The sequence below is a fragment of the Patagioenas fasciata genome, chromosome Z (assembly GCF_037038585.1).
Source record: "Patagioenas fasciata isolate bPatFas1 chromosome Z, bPatFas1.hap1, whole genome shotgun sequence".
Lineage (NCBI taxonomy): Eukaryota > Metazoa > Chordata > Aves > Columbiformes > Columbidae > Patagioenas > Patagioenas fasciata.
The window spans coordinates 40,829,511-40,846,755 of NC_092560.1; the positions used below are offsets into that span (position 1 = coordinate 40,829,511).

Below are 17,245 nucleotides of genomic sequence, written 5' to 3' on the forward strand. Positions count from 1 at the left end.
CACTCAAACAAAATGACAAGGACATAGCCTTCTGCATGTTCATAAATGAAGACAGTGGTGTCTAGAAAGCATGACTTCAGAGCAGAGACATCAGAAGAGGAACAGACAAAAGAAAACGTAGAAGACTGTAGAAGTCTGTGAGCTTGATACGAGGGATCCAATCGTAAGTGCGTGATGCTGCACTAGCACATCCAAGGTCAGATGTACAAAGCTGTATTGAACGAATTTGACAATGTCAAGTGAATTTATCCTGAGTCAGGGGTTTACCATGTCATTAGCTTGTAACAGTTCTCATCTGGTCTTCACTGTTCTGCAGTTACAGTTATAGCACTGCAGATAAACAGCCTGACAGCTGAGCCAGTCTTCCTCATGCAGGATGCATGTAAATAATACCAGCTTTTGACATTCCTGCTGTGCCTCACAGCAGTCGGCATGGCTTCCAGACACTGCATGGCACACAACTATGCAACCCAAACTCTAGTGATCCTGTATAGGTTATAAAAAAAAGAATCAGTTTCACATCAGAGAAGTAGTATCGGCAAGGGTAAGATCAAGATATGAGAAAGTGGCAATCCTGTCAGTTAAGTAATAATTTTAATAGGAGCATACTGGCTAATCCATTTGCAAGCAAGAAAAGATTCTCATAAAGTGACAGATCAACCAAAGGGTGTTAGAAGTGCCTCTACACCTATACACGTAATACAGGATCTCATATACTGTCACTTCAGTCATGGCTAGCAGTGGCATTCTGTTTTAAATGTCTTAATTGATACAAGAGGAAAAATGTAGATGTGCTAGTATCTTACATGTACATGCATCAGATAGAAGGCCTTATTTACCCACAGATTTTCACATAGCACTGTGTAGACCTTAGACTGGAGTCAGGAAGACAGTAGTTCCTTTGCTATTATCTAAATGGCATTATTAAGTTTTTACAAGACAGTAGAGTTAATCATTCTTATGCTCACTGACTGTAAGTGTGCATGTAAGCAAATATTTCAATAGAACACAGGGTATAACTGGAAATAGTTAATAGATCTGAGCTACCTTTTGCAACAAAATATGTGTCTTTGAACTTTGGAATAGGACTGTCAGACTTTTGTTAACCTCTGTCTAAGCAAAAAAAAAACCCCAGCTAGTTCCAAGTGACCATTCACTAGTTCAACAGTAACTTCTGAAATGCTCTTATGGATACTAAAGTAAATAAATACCTTTCTGCTATTTACTTCTTTCACAGCTGCCCCATTTGAGTCTGACAGGAACTATAAGCCCACCAGTGGCTGCAGACATGACAATTTTTGTCATGGTGGTAGGACATACTTTAAAAGAGAAGAGCCAGTTTCAGCTCTTTGGTAAAAGAGTATGACTATGCTAGGGCTAAAATTGTGTGCTTGGTTACATCACAGGTGGAGCTGGTACAGTGGGTATAGCTTACATGACATTTGCTTTGCCTGTCCTGTTTTCCTCTTCTAGATCATAGTCAGAGACACTGATGGCACTTTGTCCTCTTCAGGTTGCACAATTGCCCTCTTTATTCACTGGGTGATTCTGTCAGCCCTTCTTAATTCTCTGAGAACTATGAGATTTCTATTACAGTTTCTTCCCTGAAACCTTTGCTTAGCAAGGAAGCATACAGGGAGGAGCCTCAGTCTAAGAGGCTCAGAAATGCATGAAAAGGCACAGAAAGAAACAAATTGTGAATCGCAGCACAAAGCTCAGCATTGATTTAAAAAGTCTGCTGTTTTCACTTTTTATCCAGTGGGCCAAGTATGCCTTGCTAGCACAGATCAGTTACAGGAACACAGGGTATTGTCAGTCATACCTAGGACATTGCATCTGCATTTCGCTTGTACCGCTTTCCATCCAAGCAAAAGCAAGGTGCCTGGGAGAGACTAGTTAAGACAGCAGAGGCAGAGCTCAGACTGCATCATACCAGTGGAATTAGGTGTACTGCTCTGGCAAGGGTGAAGAAATCAGCTTTGAGAGGCACTGGGAAGACCCTGAAAAGCCCTCTTATATAACCGGGTCTGGACTTATCTCAAGGGCGCTTACAAAGCCTTTTGCTCTGGGCATGCTGTGGTCAGAATTTAGGCACCAGGCCAAAGCAGTATCTTGGGCCAAATGACAGGAAGTCACACTACCAAAATATTGTCAACAGAAGTTCATTTTTATTTCCTGTTTGGCGCTTCATACTGTCAAAACTTCTGCCTTGTCAGATTTCAGTTAAATCAAACCTCAAGTTCAGAAGTTACGGGAAATCGTACACTGACCCACATATTACATTATGTTTGTTTTCATTGGATACCACACAAGAAAAGTCTTTCAGGAATTTAAAGCATATATTCAGATGTGTAATAGATAAATGACAAAAGACAGTTTTCAGTCCCTGGGTAAAAGCACTCCAGTGTTCCCATGCAGGTGCATACCCTAATTTTGCTACCTTTGCTCCTGCAAGATTCACTAACATAAAGGGATGCATCACGGGGCTACTTTTGAGTCTTTGAACAAAGCTAGATAAAAGGATTGCAGCCTGAGATCCTGGGAGTACAAGAAAAATAGTAAGCAAATACTAACAATGAAATAAAATTACGAACATTGTGTGCATTAACTCAGTATTCTTTGAAAGATACAAAGTTGTTTCTCAGCTGGACCTAAACCAATAAGAAGCACTACTAAGAAGGCTGTATTCTATATTGCAAATGAAGAGAACAGTAAGATTACATATGAGACAAGGTGGAAACAGCTGGCCTAGCAGTAGATAATCAAATGGAAACTGAAAAAACAGCTTAGCCAGAAAAAGTCCAGGTAAATTTCACTTCAGCAAAGAGTTAGAAATCTTAATATCCTGTTAAAACCTCAAAATCCAGCAAATTCATGATATTGCTTCTGTTGCTGCTTCTGGAATAGGAAAAGGGCATGGACTGGACAAGGAACATGACTTGCTTATGGTGAACACCTGTTACTTTAGAGGAAGGAAATTTGTGCACAATTCCAAGAACACTAGTGACACATGAATTTTGAGAGCCAAAAGAAGGCAGCCATTTGACCCATTATCTGCAACCAAGTGCCACCTTTGCTATAATTTTTATTGTTGCACTTTTTATTACCTGCATTCTCCAGAGTGATGAATGGGGAACTTCACTACAATTTTACTGCCTTGGATGACCTTATGGATCACCTGTGGGAAAATAAGCTAATTCCAGGTAAGCACAGCTCGCTACCTCCGCAACTTGCTACCGCTGTTTGTTCATATTGTAATATCGTCAAAGATTCTAAGAGAGCCTTGCCAACACTGCTTTTCATAAAAAAACATTCTTTTCCTACTTACCTTTACCTTGTGTCCATGTAAATGTAAACAGTGTGAGAAAAACGCTAATAGGATGATTAACGCAAAAGGTTTTACTTTGCTCTCAATGGCAGTTTGAGATGTATGAATTGGGAAATGAGGTCACTTCGAGTAGAAAATTTTGTACCCACTAATGTGTATCGAAAATGGCCAGATAAGTGGATACTCAAGGTATAGCTTCCCTTGAATTTCTGCAAACATCCTCTGTTTAAAGTTCCCTCTGAGGTCTGAATTTATGATGTTAAGTATTAGTATTTATTACTATAGTTGACAAGTAAAAATGTGTGAGCAATCTCAAATCTGAAATATTCGTTGCAGGGACATGTGAAAGAAAAAGGAAAGCCCATTTAATGATGCTGCTTCATTAACAAGTTTGTTTCAGATAAGGCAATAACATCTTCATTCATCAAAAGGAGAAAACACCAAAAAATAAGGAGACCGGTCTTTCCTGTCTCTTTTAGGATTTGAATTAATGGGGAATCCATCAGGATATTTTTTAGATTTTGAAGATAAGGAACAGGTAGTAAGATGGAGAAACTTAATTACACTTCTGGCCAGCAGATACATAGGTAAGTTACAAAAAAAAGAAAGAAAACAGCCCTGTTATTTATTCTATTGTAATCCCTTCTAACTACCTGAAGAAATTTTATGTATTGTGATTGATTTCAAGACCCTGGATTTCAGCACAGAACAGGAAAAAAACCCATGCCAGAACAGACAATGGGGCAATAGCTCCTTTTTTTGCTGATCCATGACCAACGTCCTGAATGAGCAGTATGTTCTGGGTAGCACATTAGATCTGCCTCTGAGGACTGTTAATTCTGTTATGTTGTTGTGGTTGTAAACCACTAGCTTGCATTAGAACATAACCTGCATACTTCCCACATACCAGCTTCAAATATGTCTAATGAGACAGAAGCCTCAACCTGAATCAAGGCTAGGTGAGTGTTCTAACCACAAAGCTGTAATTCACATCACCTCCCTCTCATCTTTCATCTTTTTCAAATATTGCTGCATTTCATTGAAAATGAGAGATCATTTTGAAACTACCAAAATCAAACTTCCCTCGTTATTACAAACCAGGTAATATTTATACCCTGTTGTAGCTCTGGGTGCTGATCCTCACCTTCAGCCCTAATTGATAGGACTGGCTGGATCAGTGACTAATTAATAGGATTGACTGAATATGCAGCTCACTTATAAATAAGCCCTCTCCTACAGATAGGTATGGGTTGGAGCATGTTGCTAAATGGAATTTTGAAACATGGAATGAACCAGACCACCATGACTTCGACAATGTGTCCATGACAGTGAAAGGTGAGTATATTTTGGAGCCCTTACTAGCATAGTGAATTAAGATGTGTGGGATGGGTGGAGGAGTGACAGTGAGAAAGGAGGGATGCTGGCAAAGAAGTAAGTTAGTTAGGAAAGATAAGGAATGTGAAAGGTATACCTAGTCTGTTTTGCTAAATTCACGTTACTGATTACACTTTGTTTGCTGCTTGGACATAATTTTCCATACAGAGATAGTAGAACAGGGAAAACAGAACAGGAATTACATGAAGAAGATGCAATTCATTATTTGGATATAAAATAAGGTTGCTGGAGGTAGAGGGGTGAAGGGTGGAGTAAGAGGAAGACTGTTCATTGACAGATGCATGCTTTGGGAACTTGGCGTCACAAGACTTTTGGAAGAAACTTGTGAATGCAGCTGAGGTTTTGATGTCTTCTGGTATTGTCAGTGCATAAGGGAAGAGTAGTCCCAGTTTGTGAGGACCTGCCGATAAAAGCAATAATAGAGTTGTAACATCTCTCTGTAGTTTCAGATCAAGGTTCTGTTTTGAGTTATCATCTATTAAAGATGATATCCATCTGCTTGGACTTCAGGGTTTCTCAATTATTATGATGCTTGCTCTGAAGGATTAAGAGCAGCCAGTCCTCTACTAAAATTTGGAGGGCCTGGGGATTCCTTCCACCCCTTACCCAAGTCACCTATATGCTGGAGTCTTCTGCGTCATTGCTACAATGGAACCAACTTCTTCACAGGGGAGACTGGTGTGAGGCTGGACTACATCTCTCTCCATAAGAAGGTCAGTCCAAGATTTCAGTTTAAGGCTATTTTTTAATCAGTTTAGTCCAAGTTATATTTTATTCTGATTTATGAAGTTGATTTCCAGATGAGTGTCCACCCTATGCCACGGCTAACTATTCTAATGACACTTTGAAGGTATCAGTTGCAAGACTTCAACTCAGAGTAAATTTGCCTTTGGCCAGTTCCCAGGGGGAAACAACTCCTCCATCTCTTTTCCATTTTATATTCTAGGAGGACCTCATGCAAACAGCACATACTGTAATGGATTAGGTAAAAATAATAATACTGTCTGGCCCACAGCTCCTCAGGGATTCCAGGAACATGTTTTCAGAATATGTTTATGCCTGTGAGTTATGTTTGTGTGTTTACTACTGTTTGCTCATTTTCACTAAGCAGATAGGAAATATTGTTGCAGGGAGGTGGAAGTTCTCTCTACATCTTGCAACAAGAAGTAGAAGTGGTTGAACAAATTCAGAAGCTGTTTCCAAATTTTTCTTCTGTTGCCATATACAATGATGAAGCAGATCCAATGGTTGGATGGTCCATTCCACAGCCATGGCGAGCTGATGTGACCTATGCAGCTATGGTTGTAAAGGTAACTCAGTTCACAGTCTTGCCACAGTAGGGTCTCATGGTGTGTTAAGGTGGTTGCAAATGTAAACCTGCAGTGAATTTTTAAGCAGCTACTCAGAGGAATAGATCCAACAAAAGAATAACTCCCTATTGATACAGCAGGAGTTTCCTCGACTAATCTGTTTTCAGTAGCTTTATTTCATTTGTATTAGTGCTCTTCATCTTCTCTTAAAAAAAATAATTGAGAACTAGCCTTCCATGTGCTGCAGAATGTGTCAGATACTATATACAGTCCCTTAGTTAGATCCACCTGATAAGACTATATCCACATATCCTGTCTCCATGTAATACTACTGGTATCTTCTCACTACTGCTAGCTGTCACGTCCATTAACTGAGAAATTATTTTCGAGTTCCTTCATAAGTTTTATTTCATCAAGAGACATCAGGTTATAATTAAGAAGTCCATTTTGCTCTCAGCATAAGCCCATTCTTTGTCTTGGATTATACACATGGTTGTATTAATTACTAATAGTAATTACAGCTCTTGATCAGAAAAGCAATAGGAGAAGAGAATGCTCAGTGTTCCTGCCCCTGCAGGAGTTGCAGCTTGGCCCCAGAGCAAGCTCAGCTCTTGCCCCTGCATAAAAGTACAGGGTATTTCAAAAAGGTGGACCTAATTTCAAATTGAGTCCATCTTTTTGAAACACCCTGTAGTTCCCACTGCAAGCCTGTTGTTTTGTGAGCCACTACCTTATGCAGCATCCAGAGTCCAAGTGCCCAGGCACTCGTCTAATGGGTACAAAGTAACTCCAGAACTGGAGAACCATTTATATTTCATTCAGATGGTAAATCCAGTCTACTAATTTAATATTCAAGACAGAGGAGCATAATTTGTAGTGCAGTAACCAAGGAAATATATTCATAATTTATGCAGAGTTCTAGTAGTAGTTATTTCAGAGACTTTTAACTGGCAAAACTATGTGGATACTTCAAATTTTCCAGTGATCAATGTATCACCGAAATAATAGTTTATCCAAGAATTGTGAAGTTCTTTAAACTTCTCTGAATGGCAGAGTGACAGTTCTTTTCAATACACTGTAAAGATTAAAACAAACAAACAAATAAACAAACAGCGTCATGTGTTTTTTGGATTTTCTGCAGGGCAAAGTTCCATCTTCTCTATGACTTTGCAGGTAATCACCCAGCATCAAAACCTGCTCATTTCCGAAGCAAACAACACCATCAACTACACACTGCTGAGTAATGACAATGCGTTCTTGAGCTACTATCCCCATTACTTCACACAGCGGACCCTGACAGCACGTTTTCAGATGAACAACACAAAGCCACCTCATGTCCAGATGGTGCGGAAACCAGTGCTGACTGTCATGGGTTTGCTGGCACTGCTAGGTATATTAACCACTGATTAAAGAGCACATAATAACCTCTTCTACCTAGAAGCTTCCTGCCTAAGGGAGATTATTTCAGCCCCCTCACTATTGATAAAAGCAGGATTTCTTTTACCCTCTGTTCATCAGCTGTGTTAAGAAAGTGAAACTTCATTTCCTCTGAGAAATTATTAGCTCAGGAGATGTTCCTGACAGTCTGTTATCTATTTTATTGAATTTACTGCTTTGTTTATACTCTCTGTATGACAGCCACTCCCTGTTTGTTGACTGGTACTTCCTCTTGTGCCATCACATCAGGCTGCAAATGACTTTATGAAATTCTCACATCTGAAAGAGCCATGCAGCAAATTAAAGGAAGATCTAAATTCACTGTTACATGCTTAGATGTTGCTAGCTGAACTGCTAAGCCTAAAAATTGCTGTAATATGTGCATGCTCTGCTGTTGCAGAATAGGTCTGACTGAATGCTATAACTGATAAAATAAGCTAGAATATAACTCAGCCTATTGATCCCTGTGTTTTGACTCCTCCTATATCAGAAGCTGATACAGGACTGACTAGCAGTAATGCTTACAGAGTTGTGACATTTTTTGAAGGAGAAAAGCAGATTTTTGCAAAAGTGAACAGCGGTGAAGGTGAAAGCACTGAAAACAGCACAATTGGTGTCCTGGCATCTGTGCACACCCCAAGTGAGGTGCAACCCTCAGACAGCTGGCAAGCTACTGTACTGTTGTATTCAAGTGAGGATAACAGGACTTCATCCAACATCAGCACGATCATAGTGAACACCACCTGCTTTCCCAAACTTAGAGGTAAAACAAACATCATGCAGACAGCTCACATAATTGATCTTTAAGGTAGAACAGCTGCTGCAACACTTCTGCTGAGTTGCCTTTTGTTGCAAGAGTGAGTTTCATTTGCTAACTGTCTCTCATCTTCTGGGGACTCCAGGATTTTCTGAGGGATGATGGTGCTATTCTAGGAAAGGTTCTTTCCTAATGTCTGCAGTTTGACCCTGCTTTAATGGCGGCTGCAGATGCAACTTTTTTTGAAAGCAGTTAATCTCAGTGTCTTTGGCTGGATGTTGCCAGATAACTCCAAGACAGCCAGCATAACTGCATGATTACACAGTTGATGCAGTTGACCAACAGATGTGTGTAGCACCTGTGCAAAAAATAAAAGGGTTTCAGTTCTGGTTATGGAAGTAATATCTTGAAATATAAACTTGGCAAATACGAATCGTAGAGCCTTGTGAGAGTGCTAGCCTCGTGATTTCTGGTGGAAGCCAGGCTCCGAAGTGCTGAAATCACTTGAGAAAGAAGACTTGAACACCTTTTGCTAAATTTATTTTTGTTAATCTTTAAATCCAAGTAAAGAGTTTACTTTCTTTTATTTGTGTTCCTAAAGAGCTAGTGTATGTGACATATTATCTGGATAACAACCAAACCAATCCCTACCTGAAGTGGAAGAAGCTAGGACGCCCTGACTTTCCTTCCCCGGAAGAGTTCCAGGAAATAAGGGATGCTGAGGTATGACCATGTGTTTGCTTGAAGTGTTGTAAGGGTAAAGTCTTTTTGAATTGGTTAACTACAGCTAAAGAGACAAGAAATCAGCTCAGCTAGTCAAAATTTCCTTAGCCCACAGTCATGCACATTTCATATACATATGAAAATTCACTTGCAGTTACACAGAGAAATGTAGCTGATACACATCTGATGCCTTTGCCTTTATATTATACAAGAGACTAAATGTAGATGACCAACTTCTTTGTTACTGGCGTACCCTTAACCAAGGAGGCCGAGTTGCTTCAGAGCAAGTTCCACCTTCTTGCTGAACTTCAATGAGTCTTGAGGCCCTTTCTGTTCTGTGTCCCCAAGTAAGTCACATGGCCCTTTGTATGTTACAGAAGGGCCAAATTGCTGCATTGGAGAGTTGAAATGAACCCCCCCCCCAATAACAGAAAACAAACAGCTCCCTGTGCAATGAAATAACTATCCAGTGCAAGTTCAGAAGACCCTTGGCATCTCTCAGGGGCTCACCAGGAGGCCTGCAGTTTCCCCTCATCCTCAGCAGTTCTGAATGCGCTCCACAGGTGACTGAGGAGTAAGTCCCTACTGAAAAAAGCCATGCCCAGCTTACTTACTGGATGTGAGAATATGTGAGCAGCCTGTCACATCAGCTCCCTCTCCCATACTTTACATATGCACTCAGATCCATGGCTTAAAATAAAAGAGGACACCTTTATACCCTTTGGGGCCCACAGACACTAATTACATTTTGATTTTAGTGCACAGCACTATGTCTTCTCTTCCCAGTCACCATAACCCACTATTGCTAAGGCCTGTGGGATAATGTAGGAGCCATCAGATCTTCCTTCAAATAGGCACCAGCAAGGTCTTAGGTACTCTTGACCCTTACATGAAACCTCACCCTCAGAGACCAGCTGAGTGGCTGTTGTAGCTAGCAATAGCTTTCACTGCACACTAGGAATCCGTAGGTAAGAGACAGGGGTGTGGTTTGTAAAGACTAAGAGCCTGAAAGGAATGCACAGGAGGTTACTAAAAGTGATAGATTACACCTAAAGGCCATTTGTGATCAGCCCAGTCTGTGAAATGGAGAAATGCTCTGATTCTGAAGAGATGGAAAACAGGCAAGATAGAAAAGTCTATTGGTAATTTACAGTCCCAAAGTAAACACACAGTCACTTTACACTGATGTAACAGTTGGCCTTCAGACACTGTAATAAAAGATTATTCACAACGCTTTTCTTTGGCTCCACAGGACCCGGTAACAACAGGCCCATTCCCATTTCCTGAAGGTGGCATCCTGACCCTGAAGCAAGACCTCCCTGTTCCGTCAGTCTTTCTTATCCACATCTGTGCAAGACCCAGATCTGTTCCTGATCAAGTATGTGTTGTATTCTACTGTCAGACCCAGCAAATTAGAAACTGCTTCCTGCTTTAAGTCTCATTAAGAAGAGCTGGACTATCATGTGGGCCTATTATTTGTTAGTAAATAAACAATTATTTTCTCCTTTGATGAGAAGGCTTTCCAAGGCATAATTCAAGATAAAGCATTCCACAGCAAGTGGTAGGAGCCATCACTGAGAGAGATGCAAGTTTATCCACTGTACTGGAAAGTGCAGTATCTTTTTAGAATCACATCATGTGCTACCAGACATGACAACAGCTCTCCAGTTAATAACTGATAGCTAAAACTAAAATGGAATCGTGGCTGTTGTAGATTAGACATCTGTATCTGCTCATTCAGTCTCACCCATATTTATAGTGGTGCCCAGAGCCTCTGAAGGTCTTCTGCAAGGTGGACAGGTTAGAGACATAGGCTACAAAGCCACAGACCCACGAATTTTGGTTTCTCCCTGGTCTCAATGGAAAAAGTAAAAGCAAATACTAACGAAGAATGAACACAGAAGTCTGACCTGGCTGATTGGTTTGTACAGTTTTCTTACATGGACGTGTGTCTTTGGACAGGTGACCGGTGTTCGTTTGATCCCTCTCACAAAGGGGCAAGTCATTGTGTTGTGGGATGATGGCTGCGTAAATTCAAAGTAAGTAGCTTTTAAAATAAAATTAATGTAATCTAATAACCAGCATCTTAGTCCCTAGATTGCCAGTAGTCCTAAGGTTGCCAGCAAGTGATTTCACAAATTAATGACTACTTGCTCCTTGAGAGATGCTACAGTGCATTTGTCTGACAAAATGAACTGTAGGACCTGCATGCAGCAACTGTGGTGGGCAACCCTGACTGACTTGTGGTCTGAGCAAGAGAATGTGCCTGTTGCTTAGTAGCATCCAATGGCATTTTTCAGGGACTTGCCTTCAGCATAGCAGACAGGAAGATCCATGATTAAAGTTACATTAGCAGCAGGTGCCTGGGTCGGATCTTGCATATCCCTGAAAGGGATGTGAGCTGGAAGAGAAAACCTGCAGTTCCTTGCTCCAGCAAGTTGTCAAAGACTGGAAACCCTCTGAAGATAAACTTTCAGAGGCGATCCAGTGTGCCTCCAGACTCCCTCAGAAAGGACTGACTTAGCCCCTTTTCAAGCCAGTCTCCCTAGACTCTTCAGCCTTGATAAACCTGGTTTGGGAGTAAAAGATGCTTAACAGTTTGTGATGCTGCCAGTACTCAATATAGCAAATCCATCTCTGTGTTCTTCTGTGTGTTGTTGAAGCCAAGGTTCTTCCTAATACTGACAATTGATGCCATCCCCCGTTTGGTAGGAATGGGTCAACTGAATATTTCATATAGCCCTGAGATTAGGATTTGATTGCTCATTGCTTTATTGGTTATATTTACTGAGTTGTCTGGTCTTCTTCTTTAGATGCTTAAAGACATTCGAAGTGGAATTCTCACCAGATGGAAAAGCATACCAGCGGATTAATTCCAAAGACACAGTATTCACTCTCTGGGTCTACAGTCCAGGTAAGGCAAGAATATGCATATTATTTAATGTCATGTTAATAGTGCCACTCATGAATGTGTGAAACATCATTTAGTAACTACTGAAGGTACATAGCTTCCTCATCATATGCACTCCCATCACAAGTAAGAGCACATCTCTTTGTTTAGGATGATGTTCTCAGTGAAAGCCTTATTCTCAATTCAAGAGGACATTATTAGGAATATTACCATGACTAAATTCCTTGTCACAGAAACCAAAGTCACCCAGCTGTGGGGCTGCCAAGCTCCCTGAGAGGCAAAGCAGCACTTTCGTCTCTCTTTGTAGCTCATCTAGAAACATGCAAAAATGAGACCAAAAATTGCTCCACATGACTGGAGCTTCATGTTATGCTCTTAGTAGTAGACTCAAGGCAACGCAAGTCTGAGGTTTGGGCTCAGTCCCATAGGTATTGGTCATGCTTTTGCCTGTGTTTGTACAATGCTCTTGTGGCAGGACAGTAGGACCAAACTGCCTTGTTAACACTTGTTTTGTACCACAGTGTCTGGAGGTGTTAGACTGCCTATGGATATGGCCACCTTTCATGAAGGGACTGGTTGTCTTGCATTTCTTGTGTTTGCAGCTGTTCTAGGAGAAGGTCACAGTTCTGCTCTCATCATGGTCATGTGTCCCTGTTCCCATACCCTTTTATGGTTTGGCAATGTTAAGCTACTGAGGTGCTCCCTTGTAAGAACAGAAGAGGTCCTCCTGTAGAACAGGGAAAGACCCCTCTCTTTACTCTTTCCTAGAGATTTCTCTTTGGCCCTGACTAACTGCCTTAAGTTTTAGATGTTTCACATTAGAGGGCAGTGAGTTTAATCTTTGTTGATGGGCTAAGCTTCTCCCAGAGCTTATTGTCATTTCTCATCAAGTACAGCCTAGATACAACAGCAAGATATCCAGATGAAAAATGCTGAAAGGAGGTAGTGATATTTCCTTTGGGTATTTTTTTGTTGTTTCGGGGACTAAAAAAGCCAAATCTGATCTAATCTGCAATGTGACTGTCCAACAAGTATGACTAATGAGCACTGGTCTGAGCTGTGTGAAACACAGACAGACCTTACCTCAAAGTGATAGTAATAAAGATCAGTTGAGAGAGGTTTTTGCCAAAAACACAACCTTACCTTAGCCTGAGAAAGGCTTAGCATCAGCAGTGGGTGCTTAATAAAGGTCAGAGCTATTATTGCAATGTAAATGCTACACAGGTAAGCAAAGACTGTAAGTCATGGCTAAGGCAAATCTCTGAAATTAGAATTCATTATCATCTAGTGGTGCAGATCTGGGGAATGTACCAGATTTAATTGTTTGTTTCAAAAACAAAAAAATAATAGGCTGCTTGAAAAGTCTTCTGTCTCAGCAGCCTTTATTGTCAGGTACTTCCTTCTTACTCATTTCTAATGTTCTTTTTCTTTAAGAAAGAAAATAAATTAAGTACTAAAGCACACATAAAAATCAAGTAAATAGATGAGAAAAAAACACTTACATTGCTTGTGAGGTTGAATACTCTGCTAGTGAAGGCTGTGTTCTTCGAACTGGATCAAGAACAAAAGCCAGCAGAGCCGAAGAACATCAACTCACATACCATTGGAGCAAGTGGTGCTGCTTCTGGAGTTGAGCAGAGGGGTTTCAGTCAGCCTGCATACTTCTTGTTCTGCTTCTTTGTTTATCCTGTTCCAGAGGCAAAATTGCATCGGAAAGTAAGTCAGAAAAAGGAAATTGCTAGTAGGGGATTGCAGAAGATGTCGTAGCCTTCTTCCAAAGACACCACTGAGAAAACAGTCCTTAGCTTTACTCACCAATCCTAATGAGGAGAGAGGAGGTCCTAGGGCAACAAAACAAAAGAGCCAGTACTTGGCCATGAGGAATTTATAATAATTTTTAGTGAGGCAGGCACAGACACAGTTACATAGAGTGCAGAACTGATTTCAGTATTTCCCCAGCCCATTCCACAAATCCACATTTTATGGGAGTAGTGCCTGCTCCGCATTTTCCAAGCACCACAGATATCAGCCTTTCACAGTTACCATTTCTAACCTTTTCATTTACAGGAGGCTCAGTCTCTGGCTTTTACAGAGTGCGTGCCGTTAACTACTGGGGGAAGGCAGGCCTGTCCTCTCTTTCTGTGGAGTATGTTGAAGCTTTCAAGTGACTCTGAAGAGTGATGCCTGGCTTGGTGTATGCTCCCCACAAATGACAACTCCACAGACAAACAAACTCCTCCAAAGCTGAGGAGAGAGAGCATCAAAAGGACCTGATGAAACAAGTAAGGAATGTGAGTTAGAAGCAACTGCTCCTGTTAACTCTTCAGAGCTCAAAAGATAGCATTATTAAACAGCCAGAACTGACAGCCCAACTCGTACAGTTGTAAAAGACAGCTCTGGGATTCAGCTTGGTCACTAGGAATTACAGGAATTAATACTTATTATTCGCCATTTTACACTGAGCTAATGGTCAGGACAACCCAGGATTTATACAGGTCACAAACAGCAGCAGAAGCAGGACCATCACTTCACTGTATGAGTGAAGATGGCAGCAAAGGCACAAGGAAGACCTGAGAGTGAACTGCCAGGCTGTCCTGACATAGTGGTTTGATGGAAAAGCACACAGCAACCAGACGCACCCAGAGTATGAATTGAAGGATCCCTGCTTCTCTACCAGTTAGTCACACATGCCCCTGTGGGTTATTTCAGAGCATTTGCTGTGTCTTCAGATGTATGAGGTTCTTCAGCCTCTCACACAACGGTTTCCACCCCGCTGTCTACTGCAGTTGTGGCTGTTATTTGGATGCCAGAGCTATTTTGCTCCCACAGGCAGAGGAAGGGGTAGCAGCTCATTCTCTGAGGTGAAGAAGGCACAGGAAGCTCTAGCCTCCAGGCTTCCCTGCATTTTCTGATTTCTGCTTGTGCCCAAGATACCTGGCAGGACTGTGGCCACCAGTTGCTGCCTCATTGTGGTAGAGGCCCTAACCCTGAAAGCCCTCTTCATCTCATTTCGGTCACTTAGGCTGGCCTTCTACAACCCTTACAGCTAATGTCTTCCCCGCAGCATGCCTCCCCTCTCAGCCTGTAAGTCACCTGAGCCTTGGCTTTGGGTGACCAGGAGAAAGCTGAAGTGCTAGTGTTTTCATATTAGAGGAGAGCACACTCTTGAATGTGACAGGGCTGCTGCTGACAACTACTTAGGAAATTAACTCAGAAGAGTTTGAGCTGCTGTGTTTTGCAAAGCATGTGTACAAGCATGTGATAGCCCCAGACCATGGGATACAGAACGTCTGTCTGTCCTTGTAGCTGCCAAGCACTTTGTAACAGCAAAGTTCCCTGAAATTGAAGGTGTGGCTTTTTTACTTGCTCCTTTTTACAACTGGCACAGTTTGAAATGTGCTTTTAAAATGCTTGTGGACGGAAGGATAATGCCAGTGAAAACAGCTGGAGTGTTTTTCATGAGAGGAGCAACTTTGCAACTTTGTTGCACTAACAAATCCCCTACTGCTCTCCTTGCTGACCTCAGCCACCTCACCAACGTAACAACAAAGACTGTGTATTTGATGAAACATCCCGGCCTCAGACAACCCCAAGTTTGTGCAGTGGGAGCAAGCTGAACTACTTCAAATGACCTTGCTTTTACAGAAAAGTATAGAAAAAGTCAGTATATATGAGATGAGGCCTGTATCTTCTTACCTTCTGGTTACTTTTTCATGTGCTTATGCTGAAAGCGAACCTTAAAAGATTAGTCTTGTTGCAGAACTCAAATGAAATATTTCTTGCCTCAATGAAGTCTGAACAAAGACCACTTGTCACATTTCAGTCTGCTAATTCCTTGCCCATAAAGGCTTGTGCAGAACTTTTTTATAATTTAATGTCTACATAAAAGTGCTAGTTAATACTTGAAACTTCAGTTTTCTGTATCCGTCTGTGACTGACTCTGATAGGTTTTCAAAAATTGTGTGTTTAACTTTGCCATCTCCTCCATTACCAGGCAGTAATCAGGCCTCCCTCACAGTTTCAGTTTTCATAAATGCCAGACATGCAGAGCACTAAGTGGGACGTAACAAGTGCTTGATAGTGCTGCAGCATCAGAACCAAAGCAAGACTGCAGAACACTCAGGTGTGTCTCTTGCTGGCCATTAATCCAAATAGGAAAATCCAATGGCAACTGCAAGATTAGATTGATTGCCTACTCCTCAAGCAAAAGCTTCCGAGGCTATGTAACAATTTTGCAAATACTTGTTGAAATGAAAACTAGGGAAAAACCTTTCAAATTAGTGTTTTATGTTGTCTAATTGTATATATACTTCATTTGTTACCATCGTTTGTGCCACCCAATAAAAACAGTTTTTAATCTTTAACATGAGCTGTGTAAAAACAAGATCTGATCATTGTGTTCTGGAAATTGCTCAAAACTCTTGTGTCAACAATTTAATCTTGGAAAGGAAAGCTTGTGCTCAGGGTATAAAAGATAGCTTGATTGGTGCAAGTTCCAACTTTATATAAAAAATAAACCATGAAGGGATTGTGACCATAATGAATTTAAAGGCTCACGTAGCAACTTAAATTTATAGATTGCCTCAGTTATCACAGCCCAGGGAACACTGGTCTAACTCAACATGGTATCATAGCATCAGATTTGAGGACTTGCAGTGTCCTTGCTGCGAGTACGTTCACTGATGTGTAAAGGACAATATCCTTGCAGGGTTCCTCCTGCTGTTGCACAGTGGCCTTTCTGCCAGCACTAAAGGACCTTTTGAGGACAAAAAAACAGTCATTTTCATTTGTAAGCAGCTTTTTCTTTTCTCTTGTTAGTGGAAAGTTTGTGCAGGACAGAAATTATGACCTAGGACCTACACACACACTTAAGACCTGTAACACAAGGTTTGTTCTTATCAGCCAGCCCAAGCAGCAGACAGAAGTGTGTCTACCTCTGCATGTACCCAAGGTGTTTTATGTTGAACTCAATGGAATAACAGCAGAAGTGTAAATCAGAATACGGTTGTAGCTGCCTGCCCTGCCTTACCTTGTCTTTCACATTTCCTGCAGTCGCTGGAGAGAAATGGATATGAGCTACCTACCGTCGGTTTATTAACTCACCAGATCATATGATGAGGGCTTCCATGTTGTCCTGATGGGAACATGTTCCCTCAGTTTCTCCAAAAACAAGGCAGATTCGTGGGGCACATATAACTTCATGGTTTATTCTCCCAGAATCACCACTATCCTTCTGCAAACCTGAAGGTAGAACCTTGTGTGGCTGAGAAGGGATTTCACTGTCTAACTCATCTAGACAGAACATACCAAGCACAGTAAGGATCTACTTGGTCCTGCATATAGATCCTTCTTGCTAGAACTTTCATCTGCTCTGGTCATGTAGT

At 41.2% G+C, this 17,245-nt stretch overlaps 1 protein-coding gene across 18 annotated transcripts in view; it reads left to right on the forward strand.

Annotated features, from left to right (window-relative positions):
* The window catches only part of IDUA (alpha-L-iduronidase), a 46,997-nt gene extending 30,772 nt beyond the window's left edge, over nucleotides 1–16,225 (forward strand). For 11 of the 18 annotated variants that reach the window (XM_071802385.1, XM_065861435.2, XM_071802386.1 and 8 more), the window contains 12 exons: nucleotides 3,121–3,203; nucleotides 3,808–3,915; nucleotides 4,568–4,663; nucleotides 5,234–5,436; nucleotides 5,854–6,033; nucleotides 7,207–7,423; nucleotides 7,961–8,233; nucleotides 8,829–8,950; nucleotides 10,203–10,328; nucleotides 10,913–10,989; nucleotides 11,764–11,864; nucleotides 13,929–16,225. In XM_071802385.1, the coding sequence (XP_071658486.1) occupies nucleotides 3,121–3,203; nucleotides 3,808–3,915; nucleotides 4,568–4,663; nucleotides 5,234–5,436; nucleotides 5,854–6,033; nucleotides 7,207–7,423; nucleotides 7,961–8,233; nucleotides 8,829–8,950; nucleotides 10,203–10,328; nucleotides 10,913–10,989; nucleotides 11,764–11,864; nucleotides 13,929–14,029 (1,687 nt within the window). In that variant the 3' untranslated portion in view covers nucleotides 14,030–16,225. Of the gene's footprint in view, nucleotide 1; nucleotides 197–3,120; nucleotides 3,204–3,807; nucleotides 3,916–4,567; nucleotides 4,664–5,233; nucleotides 5,437–5,853; nucleotides 6,034–7,206; nucleotides 7,424–7,960; nucleotides 8,234–8,828; nucleotides 8,951–10,202; nucleotides 10,329–10,912; nucleotides 10,990–11,763; nucleotides 11,865–13,928 lie in introns of those variants that run through there. The other 7 variants (XM_071802388.1, XM_065861436.2, XM_071802389.1 and 4 more) reach the window with 5 other exon arrangements.
* The last annotated feature ends 1,020 nt before the right edge of the window (nucleotides 16,226–17,245 follow it).